This window comes from Manacus candei, unplaced genomic scaffold, assembly GCF_025592945.1.
Source record: "Manacus candei isolate 608988 ecotype Guabito, Panama unplaced genomic scaffold, ASM2559294v1 h1tg000018l, whole genome shotgun sequence".
NCBI classification, from domain to species: domain Eukaryota; kingdom Metazoa; phylum Chordata; class Aves; order Passeriformes; family Pipridae; genus Manacus; species Manacus candei.
Genome location: NW_026138066.1, coordinates 19,534,455 through 19,546,995, shown reverse-complemented (window position 1 = coordinate 19,546,995; position 12,541 = coordinate 19,534,455). Strand labels below are relative to the sequence as shown.

Genomic DNA, 12,541 nt, shown 5'->3' with positions numbered 1-12,541 from the left:
ATTATATTGTCTTCACTCTGCTCTCAACCACTCAGCCAAAGGAATGAGGTGAAATATCTCTATGCTACCAGAGAAAAGACGAAGTGATCTGACATCCCTTTCCATCTGAAAACTGTGGTGAGTCAAAATAGGAAAGCTAGGAAGCTGGGAACAGTCCTGGAGCCATTGCTGGCCTATGGCATTCCTTCTGTCGTATCACTGAATTCTGTTCAGATGGTCCTCTCCCCTTCTCTCAAGGAATTAGCACAGACAATGGGTTTGTTTCGTAGTAAGAAAGCTGGTGATCAAACTGTTTTTGACACTCAACATAGGTTTTCTTACACTCACAAAACCAGAGTTGTTGTATGTGGTTAGTAAGCTTGTATTTTTACAAAGATAATCGTTTTATACTGCGCTATTTCCAAACTATTAGAAGGATTTAATGTATGCTGAAGACTCTACCAAGCTGTTTTGATAAGCAGTCTTATTTTTTGTTTAGCAAGGTCTTAAGGGTGATCTTTAGTCCCTCAGGGAAGAGCTCATAAAAGTCTTAAAAGTGCTTTTGCAGAGCTTTATTTATTATTTTTAAGCATGAAGATTACTAGCATGAAGATAACAAGGCTGTTATAGTACAACATGTTCTTTGTTTTTGCAGGTTATAGCTAACATATTAGGAGTTCTCAGAATGCCAGTTTTGTTTGTTAAGTGTTTGGAGAGCAAATAGATGTAATCCTATATTGCGTTATTTTCTTAAAATGAGTTTGGCTGGAGAAAGAAGCAGTAGGAGAGATCTGGTCTGAGTGTGGGTGTCAGGAACTATGTTGCTAACCACATTTACCTATTACAAAGCAGTTGTTACTATTTTACTCTATTTAATATAGGATTTGCAAATTACTTTTATATGTGGGGGAACACTTCATTGCAAGAAATGGGACAAACAGGTGGGCAAAATAAGAAACCAAAATCTGTGGCGCAGAAGAAAATTTAAAAAAAAAAAAAAAATCCCTGTTTGACATTCAGTAATAAAAAGGTTCTAAAATTTCACTCACAACAGTTTCTCATATGTTTTTTACTACAAACAGATCCACAGTTTGCATATAATTCTTTGATTTGTAATAAATCATGCAGAAATGGTGGGATAAGCAGTAAGAAGTACTAAACTTGTGCTGGATGTTTGGGGATGGGCTGGAATGCAGAACAGCCAGAGGAGAAATGTTTGTCTTAAAGCATTGGTTATCAGATTGTGCTCTGTACTGTAGATATCTGATAATGGTCTGTTGAAGAAGCTCAGAGGGTCAACCAGTCACAATGTGCTGGTTCCAACTCTTTATTTTCAGGGACCTGAAATGAAGTCAGCGGGAATTAAACGAATATATACTATTGTGCATTTTCAACAATCCCTCTAGACACCTCCTTATATCTCTAGATACTTTAACTCCTTGAAGGATCTGCGCCTATGCTCTGTAAATCTCAGGATAAAGTTAGGAAACAGTGCAAAATGGATTATGAGTTATTCCTTTTATGTGAATGCAGCTGAACAGTTTCTTGGCGGTTCATCTCCAAACCTTGGAAACGTTTGAAGCTTTCTCTCGCTCGTGCAGTTGTGTCAGCAGTGCACAGAGTCAGCAGAGTATCGTGGTATTTGGAAAAAATCAAAGTACATTTCAGTGTTACTGTCAGATATTGTGGGGTGGTGCTTGATATATGAGAGAGTTCCCAATTTCCGGTTTCAGGTGGTTGGGCTGTGGTTCCCCACGGAGTAATGTAAGAGTAATATAAGGGCTGGGTATTTATTGCATCAATAAAAATGAAAATAAAACCGCTATGAGGCTTTTGTCCAGTAATCTCTAGGCTTTTTACATCAATTATATAAAATGCCCTAAGCAGCAGGAAATATTTATTATTGTCTCAGTTTTACATATGGAGGAAAAAGGTAGAAGAAAGTGTCTGATGTAGCAGAGTTCATATGGCAGATGGTTGGTTTTTTTGAGCTTCTAACCATTTTCAGTCAGGTTGATAGATGTCAAACACTGGAAAGACCTGTGAGTCTTCCCACTGAAACCTCTGCTAGTGTACCTTTTGCTTCATCAACAAGAGGTCATTAATTAGACACAGTACTTGATGTCAAAAAAAAATACAACCTGAAGGACAAGAGTTATTAGTGATTACAAAAATAAATAAAATTCCATTACCAAGCAAAGTATTAACATTTTAGAGGGGGAACCAGATGTCATCAGGATTCTATAAATCTAATAATTGGAAATACTTCCAAAATACGGATCATGGAGTTCCAAAATACATCATCTCAGCAAAGCCAAACCAGTATTTGTCTTCAGTGTATTTTGCTTGACTGCAGCATGGTCACAGTAACAAGAAAAAAATGTGCATCTCTATTCACTGTGTTTAGTTCACCCAATTCAGGTAAAATTCTTACTTCTCTGCCACGATGACCTCTTCAGCTGACTCTTCTGACGCATTCACTGACTTCTTCACTCTCCATTGCATTTAGTTTCCTTACCATCATTAAAACCACAGTCCTAGGAAAAAAAATAATCTGAATGAGGATAGCTGTTGGTTTGCATGGATTTAGTTGCAGAACCATAGCCTGTGTATGTACATCTTTTTGGGTTTGTTTACGTGACACACTTTGTCACTTTTATCCCTCCTTGGATTATGTGTCCTTGTCGTTTCTTCGTAGCGATATATTTATCCTCTTCCACCTTTTCTCCTCTTCTGTGCCCTTCTGTAAAGTCTCTCTTTTGCTCACTGTATCCTCCACTGTTTCTTTTAAATCTCCCTGGGATCCTGTCTACCACTTATGAACAACATGAGGGAAACCTATAGACGAAAGACCTGTTTAAATATAAGATAGATACAAAGAGATTTTAACATGTAAGAAGAACTGTGTCCACTGGGAAGCCTTATGGGATATGTATTTCATCTTCCTGAAGGTACCAGGTTGACAGCCACCATAAACCACACAGGTTAGTGGTAATATCTGCCCTGCAGCCCCCATGACATAGAATGTAGGAAGAGAGAGTTTTCCAAATCACTTAAGTGATTTGAAAATATGATTCCCCTTGAAAGCTGATGGCACTTATGCTCCTAAAGTAAGTTAATTACGTTAATTAAGGCAAAGATCGTAGATGGAAAGTTAAGAAAAAATAAAAGATCAGTCTTGCTTTGTGAATATTATGTGTCTGTTTTGTTTCTTTTAAACCTTAAAAAATACTAGAAATGTCAAGTTGTGTTTTCTCATAATTACTGGTGGGCCTCCTGTGGGCAATGGGAGTGTTTTTACAGCTTTCAGATTTTCACTTGGAGTAGCTATGCTGTTGAATCTTAAACATAGATATTAATTTCTTAAAATATTATTAGGTAAAATAAATAAATAGGAACCAGTACTAAACTGCTTGAGAGTAATTTGTCTTCAGAAGTGTGAAGTATTCTGTTTTCTGATTATCTCTTATGTCATACTGTTATTAGCTTCCTGGTCACTATGGAGACTATAAAATAGATAGACCTACATGTCTAATGTAGAAAGCAGAGAAAAAAATGTTACCCTTGTGTCTTCTTTACACATTCTAAAAGAACGAAGTATGGGCAAAATTCCAGCTTTGAAAAAAAGAACCTGTTAGGTTGCTTTTAGGATCACAGGCTTCTTAAAATCAGACAATATCAGCGCTTGTTTTAAAGACACAAGTATTTTATTCCAGGTGTTTTTGGCTGCAAACCCAGAAGATTCTCATGATATTTTTTTTTATTTTTTTTTCCCCCTGCAGATGCAACCTCCTTTCATACCATATGGTGGTAATTAACAGTTTCAGACTTAGTTTTGAGTTTTCTTCTGCTTCGATTCTTGGTTGGTTTGGGACAAAATTTTAATGTCATGGAAGGGTTTCCTGTCTGAGTTTAATTGCAGACAGAAATAATGTGCATCTCTAGATGAAGAAGGAGAAGATGAGATCTATTTAGAGCACTAAGAGATACTTTGAAAATCTCACCAAGTACAACCTGTTTCTTTTCATTAAGCCTGTCACTGTCCCTCCGTAGAACTGAAACAGGCCTCGCTTGGACCCTGGAAACAGAAAGAGACAATTTGAAAGATACAGTTGGAATGAATAGTTTCTTTTAACAGCAAAATGTTTGCACTTTTTATGAGAGCAAGGGTAACATTGTGTAATCTTCAAAAAAGATATTGCTCAGTGAGGATAAGTCCATTGTCCAGTGACACGACTTTTCCTGTCAATCACAAAGGTGACAAGGGGGCTAGATTAAGTAAAGCTTGCCCAAGATTAACAAAGGAAGATTATTGACCTCATCCTGAAAGGGCAGAAGCCTGTTTTATCATTAAACCTTGGAAGAGGTATTTCCTCCATAGGTGGAAAGCTGTTTGGCAATATCGAGGCAACTTTCTTGTAAATGAATGAATCTTCCTGTGGATTCTAGCTTGGAACAGAAGCAGAAGACGAGAAACGAGGGCCAGTCCCTTTTTTTGTTGCTGTTGTTGCTGGGGGGAAGAAGGGCCTAGAGTGTTTGCTCCAGCACGATCTGTGTAAGGTCCTTGTCTGCCTTTCCGAAGTGGGAAAAGCAAGAAGCAGCAGCATCAGGTGTTGGTGAGTACAATCCCAGCTCAGAGTTGGAGGAAATGTTGTGCCAGCACACATTAGCAGAGCAATTCGCAATGCAAATGAACAATAGAGCCCCGTCCACCAAGCAGCTGCTAACTGCATAAAACTGTTACCAGGATTAACAGTGCCAGAGGCTGGAATGTAATCAAACTTGAACAGGTGAAATGGTTACGCAGCTGAGAGAGACTGTTTTACAGTAAAAGCGTGGTTTTCCACTGTTTTGGTGGCTGATAGATCTCGTGTGTGGCTTGATGGATTTAGTTTTAAAATGTCATTAGTAGATATTTATGTTCTTTAATACCCCTCCTTACAGTGTTGTTGCTTTTCTCTCAGTTAAACTGAAAAAAACGTCATGTCGATTTGTCCTTTTAGAAAAGGAACCTGCTAAATCTCGCTTGTTGGGAGGGAACTTCCTTCTCAGGGGATTAATTTTAAACTGTTGCTGACATATCTTTCTTGCCATTAAGGATTTCTCTGAGTGTTTTCAAGGGGCTAGTTAAGCTTTCATATGCGGTATCAGAGGATTTTCTTTACAAGAAGTTTTTTAGCTTTATACAACCATTGACACAAGCAGGTTTTATGTGGAAGGACGCTTTCTTTCTACGTGCTAGAAGTAAAAATCCAGACCCACTTTCTCCAGTAATGGCACAAGAAAGAGCAAAATCAAACAGAGGGATGTAAAGCGAAAGCCAAGATAACAGTTGCACGTTTTCAGGTTGTTGTTCTGAATGACAGAATAAAAAGATCATGGACAAGTGGGGAAGACAGATTCTCGAGCTGGTGTGCTAGAGGATACATGTTGAACTGTCATCCACAGCAGAAGCTGATGTGTGCGCTCATCCGCTGGTATGGAAAGGAGAGGATCCCTCTTAGATTGCAAATCACGCGATGAATGTGTGATTGCTACAGATCTTTTTGAATGAATAATTCACTGGTGTACTGTAATTTAGCCCACTGAGATGTGATTGCAGCTGTTCCCCTACTGTATATGTGTTTTGATTAAGTGGAGTGTATCTTAAACCCTACAAGTGTATAAATAGCTCACGTATGTGATGTGCAAACACTGCATACATGCACACCTAACGAGAGCAGTCAAAGGAAACATTTTTATTTTGGGGATGATTACTTAGTTGTGCATTTTAGTATATAATTTACCTTTTAAAAAAATCTGTGTAGAACACTTCCCTTTCCTTTTTTAGTTCAGCTGTGAATTCTTTTTAACTGTGGTACTATATAAAGGCTTTTAGCCAACATTGTGGTAGGAGGGTGTCTCTGTTATTAATGAGTTTATCATTCCAAAACCTTTGCAATATAAGAAATTACTTCTTTTGTGCCTGTTTTACAGATAGGAAACCAAAATGCAGAAACAAAAGTGACTTTTACCATGGTTTCACTGAACATTTGAAAAAATTAGGAATTGAGCATCCAGAAGTCCTTTCACAATGCTTTGCCCACAGACAACTGCCTTGACCTCTCCCCCTCACAATTCCTTTTCCCCAGAAAGTGAGGCAGAGAAATTTTAGTAGTTTTGAAAATACTTATGAGTTCCATTTGAAAGCCAAGCAATTTGTGATTTTGAAAATCATCTGATGCTGCTTTACATAATATTGTGTTCTTATGCTGCTTCTCTTATAACAAACTGGTTGTATACACAGAATATGTTTGTACATAAAAAAACCCACTTGCATGCACCTAAATTGTACATGAAAACAGCAGTGATGACACCTGAGGTTTAGGCAGCTGTTACAAGTACTTTGTGTCTGTGACCAGTGTGTGACATGCAGAAACACGAGTGAATGTCTTTGGGGCATGCTTTGGATTAAAACAAGAAACTAGTTCCTGGTAAAATGAGGAACAGCACTGTTCCTGTATATAATTGATAGTACAAGTAGATTTAAGAACTGTAACTAATGATGATATTTGGCTTCTCTGATTCAAAGCGTGAATAAGAAAGCAGCTTTCAAGATACTTCCTCTTTTGGCCTTGTGTGTAGGAAAAAAATTGCCACTTGGTGATAATAGGTTTGAATCTTAGATAAAATCTGAACTGATGCTGAAGTTAACTATTTGCCTTGTCTAAATTGGTGTTAAAAACCAGTTTATTCAGATCTATATATATGGGGAAAAAAATTGCATTTGGCTTCAATTAATTTTTGAAGTCCGGTGTCAGGAACTTGTAATTTTCCGTGTGCAAAATAAAAAATGGAGGGAGCTGCAAGAAAAAAAAGTAAAAAAAGGAGCATTTCTGTTGACTGGAGTTGGAAAATTTTTTAGGGCTTGGTCAAAAGCTCATTGACGTCAGTAGAAAGTCTCTCATTAACAGCACTGGGTTTGGCTTTTGGGGCATATGATGGCCCAGATTGTAATCTCAGTTAAATCCGATTCTCTTAGGGAATTTATTCACTAGTATAACACATTCAAGCTGCTCAAAACTATTCGCATTAAAAGTTTTCTTAAGCAAAGGTAATCTTTTTGCCACAACAAAGTGGTCTGTGAAAACAAATATATTCTCTCTCAAATATATCTCCCGTGTAGCTTTATTCAGATTTTATTGAGATAGTTTTTAGCAATTTATGTTCTATTTACAAAAATATACTTTTTTCTCCTGAAATACTGTGGTTTATTAGAACAGAGACATAAAAAATTGCTCAGAAAAAAATTATTATTATACGAATCACTAAAAACTGTGTGCATGTATATATATATTTATATCACTTTCATACCCTATAAAATGAAAACAATTTAAAAATTATTACGACTTTTTCGGCCAAGTCTGTAACTCAGCTCACGAGATGATCCAGTGGCTTTTTTAGAAATAATATTCGTTGAACATCTGGAGTACAAAAATGTAAGGAAATAAGATAGTGAAAAAAAAAACCTGGAAAATCAGATCAAAGTAAAAACTATACACGTTTATAGCATTATGTTTTATGCAGTGTATGTACTCTGCAGCAAGCTGTGTTTGGAGACATTGACCTAAGTTCTGCAGGTAGATATGGCATATGTTAGCAGAGGAAGAAATGGGTTTGAGAGATGTGTAAGAAGGGTAAAGTATAACAGAGACATAAAAGGAAAAGGAATATGTGCAGAGAACATTGTTTTATGTTGGAGGAGGCGTGGATTAGAAGGCTCTCACGTTAATGAAGGCAAGTTTGAAGATGCTGGACCCAGTTTTGCTTTCCATTAAAATTAATGAGTAGACCTCTGTGGACTCTCACGTGAGGAGGGTTGTGTGTATGTTCCGGGAAGTCACAGAGTTTTGCCATTGTGCTGCCAGCGAAAGTCATTAGGACCACCTTTGTGAAAAATACTGTCTCTATGAGAAATGAAGGTTTGAGGCAGAAGAGGAGAATAGAAAGAGAATTAGAAAACAGAAAGAAATTGCTTCATCCTTTATAGATGGGAAAACTGCTTGAACTGTGATTTAAAATAAGTCATATGGCGAAGGGCATTTAGTATTTGGTTACTATTTTATTTCTTACAACAACTAGCCATCAAGGCATTAAGTACTTTATAAAGTCAGGAAATTAATGGTCCTTGTAAAAATTGAAGGTTTTTTTTTAGAAGGAAAGCTGTAAAAGAACAAACAATTAAAGGTAATCAATACCATTGTTATTAGGAGACCTATGAGTACAACACTTCTCAATTAGGGAAAAACTGTATTTTATGTTTCTCTCTTGCAAGCTGATCTTTGTTCACTCCAGCCTGTAATCTTGGTTTATGCTTTATGGGAAGGCTTTGTTCTGGGTGTTTTTGAAGCATTGCATGCCTTTTTAAAGGTTTCAACAGAAGAACAAACAGCAATGCATTCAAAGCACAAAGGATTGTTCTTTCTTTCTTTCTTTCCGTCTTTGTTTTTTTTCCTTCTTCTTTAAGAAAAGAAAGAAATATTTCATCTTGTTTTTCTCCCCTTTCAGGAAGTTGATGGCAATAAAGTGATGTCTTCATTTGCCCCGCACAACTCATCTACCTCACCCTTGAAGGCAGAAGAAGGTGGGCGTCAGAGTGGAGAATCATTGTCCAGCACAGCCCTGGGAACCCCGGAAAGGCGCAAAGGGAGCCTAGCGGATGTTGTAGACACCCTTAAGCAAAGAAAAATGGAAGAGCTCATCAAAAACGAGCCAGAAGGTAAGGCCTGGGAAACTGGCCAAAATTTTCTGTTTTCTTTTCTTTTCTCCAGATTCCTTTGGATATGTATACTTTTTAATCTTCCAATTTTCTGCTCTGTTTGCTTTTCCTTGCTAGCAAAATTGAAGTAAAAAACTCATAGTTCTTGTCTACGTTAGAGATAAATTTCAGCAATGTCCCATCATAGCTAACATTTTTAGCTTTTCCCAAATTAGAATCTAGTGGTCTTTTTGTCACAGTTGCAACAGACACAGCTCCTCAACTTGGGTGCAGTGAACCAATTTGAATTGACTGGGGGCTTTTACTCCACTGGTGCCCTCTCCTCCATTTCTAGAGCTAAAAGCAGTGTTATCAGGAGTGTCAGTGGTTTTTTGTGAAATTATCTAGTGGGCATGTCATTATTTGAAAGGTAAGAAGTTAAACTGGGAATTCATGAATGCTTTTGTGTGGAACAAATCATCCTCTATTTATCTATAGTGCAGGTGCTATACAAACACAATACAGGCTTTCTCTGCATTATGTCTGGCCAGCAAGTTTCAGCCTTGGCATGTTGGTAATAATTTCTGGAGAACTGGTTTCTTCTTGAGACTGTATGTCCAGTCGGTGATGATGCCACTTGTGCTCTGGAGGCTGAGACTTAGACCAACCATCTCGCCTCTGAGAAGCCACAGAGCAACTTTCCTTTAAGCAAGATTTTAATTTTTTGCTTTTTTGGGGCAGAGTCAAAGCCCTGACTGGAAGATGAAGTTCTCACTACATTCTCCGTAGGTATCTAGCACGCTTTCCAGATTTTTGGGGCGTTGTGAGGCAGTTGTGAGAACATAGCAAGCCTTCCTCCCTAGTGCACAGTAACAAGACTCTTATTTTCATTTACACTCACCTATCCTGTTGTGAAAATGTATTTCAAATGTTAAAAAGCATGGCCCTCAGAGCTCCCCTCAGTGTGGAAGTATGAATTGACAGTACCTACAAGAAAATTTTAGGACAACCTGAATACTGGAATGAAAATATGGATGCAAACACAAGCACATTGTCACGTACACAAGCATGACAGGATTGTAAATGAGTCTTTTCTTGACTGGAGCACACAGGGTCTGCTGGGAAACAAATTCTTTGTCTAAGCATTTTTTGGAATGTTACTTATATTGTTTCTTTTGCATTTACATTGACTTAATAGTCAGTGCCATAACATACCTTGTACCTTTGGATGGAAAAGACTTTGGGGGGGTGGGGGGAAGGAGACCAGGCTTTTATCTGAGAGAGAGAGGAAAGAACAGGGGGTTCTGGGCAATGTATAAATACTCTGTTGAGTATGAGGTTTCACAAGCTCCATTAGGGAAAGGCCACAGATAGACATGAGAATGGTTACAGAGCTTGTGCATTATCTCAGCTCCACTAAAATGAAAATATACAGTACAAACAAAAGATCTACAGCTTTGTGAAGAGATTGGGAGAGAGAGGAGGGGGAGCAACTGAATGTTGGGCTTTGCAAATGCATGCAACAAAAAATCTTTTCTTCCCTCTAGCCATTGTTCTATTGTCTTTCAAAGGCCATTAAATTGAACAGCAGGTTGTGATGAAAATTTCATTAAGCCCTAGTTAAATCATTATGAGGGTGCCATATTCACGTATCTGCTTACTCCCCATCCAGGAAAAAATGAATAGGAAAGAGTTGAGCTTTTTTTCCCTTTCTCCTTAAAAGCGAACTAACAAAAGTTCAGAAGTTAGAAGAGAATGGGAAATGGGACATGAAACAAAAGGAGGCCAGAGAGGTGAGCTGGCTAGGAAGAAAATTAGACTTGCATAAGAGCATTGAAAGGTGGTGAGGGACAAATACATCATTTTGACAAGTCTCCCTCCCCCTTCCCTTCAGCCAACATGATTGTTTTTAGAGTGGCTAATTAAAAAATATATATTTCTGGGTGCAGATGGCAAGACTGTTCTTAGAGATCCTCCACAAATACGAGTCTTTTTCCCTAAATGAGGTATGTACTGATACAAGCACAATGTCTCTCTGTTTGAACTCCAGCAGAAAATTATTGTCATGTCTTCTTCATGTAGTCCTAAAGTAAAGTTGTCAGTCATCACTGGTTGCTAGTCAGGTAATTAGCATATTAATGAATTTCCCCATGAATAAGATGTTACAAGTGGGAATCTTTGATAGTACATGTAGGTAACAATTCAGCAATTTGCGATCACTGTGTATTTCAGTAATAATTTTTAGTCTTGCTAGTTCGTGGAACCGTGTAAGATGAAGTCCAAGAATCTTGGTTAAGCTTTGCTGTATTATGTCAACAACAATAATATAATACTTTATTTTCCTTTGGGAAGAAAGGGAAACATTTGCACCAGTAGTTGAGGTTTAATTAAATCAATTTCCTGTGAATCTTTCAAAGTCCAGATATGAGCTAGATTCCCATTTCTCTATGTACTCAAAAGTTTATATATTATTTATCTTGTACAATGGTCTGTGTTTGCTCTCTTTTTATTGTTTGAAATTGTCTTCTGAATTACTATGGGAAACGTGCTTTTCAAGCATTCTTTCAAATGGCCTGTTTCTTCAAAATCTGAAAAAGAGAGAAGGCCTGGGTAGACGACTTTAGGTCTCGATCCTTGTATCAGTTAGGGAAAGGAATTCTCTTTTCTGAAACTGGTTTTGAGGATGAGTGAGATATTCCAAAATACTGATAACAGGTTTGACTGTTTTTAAGAATCTTTACTGATACTAGCAGAGGTTTTCTTAAATTATGTTTGTTAGAAAATAAAAATAAAAAATTAATAAATTTTGTCAGTAAAGGACAAGGATTTTTACATTGCTGCTAAACTACTGCTCAGAGTGCACAAATGCACACATGTATGTATGCATAATATAAACACATACATGTACTCACACATGAGCTGACAAGGGAAGCATCACTCTTCATATAAATGGTGATTTCCATGTAGATTTGTTGTATATATGCCTTTGGTTAATATGCCCTGCAGGAAACCATGCTGCCTACTTTCTCAAAGCCTGTCACTTCCCTTTCCTCCTTGGATATGTGTATGAGTTTTGGTTTTATTTTTTGTTTTATTTTCATAGGGGTTTATACTTAGCTCTAAAGCTCCATGCTCTTTTTTTTTTTTCCCCCACCTCTAAACTTGCCTTTTTACCCTTGCTGTATGAAAGTATGTGATTGACAATGAGTCATGCTGACACAGAGACACGGAGTGTTTCAGGGAATCTAAAACTTGTGGAATTTTACTCATTACTAATACAGTGCTCATTTTTATTCTCTCAAATTCTGTGGAAAATCCTTATATGCAGCTTTAGTATTAGGCCCCCAAAGGCATAAACCTATTACTGAAGTCACACAATGTTATTTTACATGAAACATTCTGTCCTTTCTAACTTGAACTTCAGAAGAGGAGTCAGCCCCCTTTTATTCTTGGTATACAATAATGAAGATAATGGAGTGGGTTTGGAGAAGCCTTATACACTGTGACAGACCTCAAGCCCTTGCCCTGAGGGTCGTCTGCCGACCACAGGATTCCTTTTGCAGCTCAAATCATTAGGCGAATGAGATACAGGCATGTTTTTCTTCTGTTTTCTTCAGGCATCAGGGGATGGCAGAGGCTCTCTGTCTGTCTGTTCTCCTCATTTGTAGAAATGAAATGGAAATCTCTTTGAAGTCACTGAGCTTGACACAAGTTTGTGAAAGCAAAGACCAAAGCAACCACTTAGGTTTTTCTTGCACTATTAATGGGATTGGATTGCTGTATTTTAATTTATGGCCTCTGCTTGTGGAAAATTAAATCTCTGAA

The 12,541-nt window shown here is 37.6% G+C and overlaps 1 protein-coding gene across 17 annotated transcripts in view; it reads left to right on the top strand.

The window, feature by feature from the left end:
* Positions 1–12,541, top strand: part of SOX5 (SRY-box transcription factor 5) — a 636,847-nt gene that overhangs the window by 404,364 nt on the left and 219,942 nt on the right. For all 17 annotated transcript variants that reach the window (XM_051784935.1, XM_051784934.1, XM_051784936.1 and 14 more), the window contains one exon: positions 8,527–8,737. In XM_051784935.1, the coding sequence (XP_051640895.1) occupies positions 8,527–8,737 (211 nt within the window). The remainder of the gene's footprint in view (positions 1–8,526; positions 8,738–12,541) is intronic.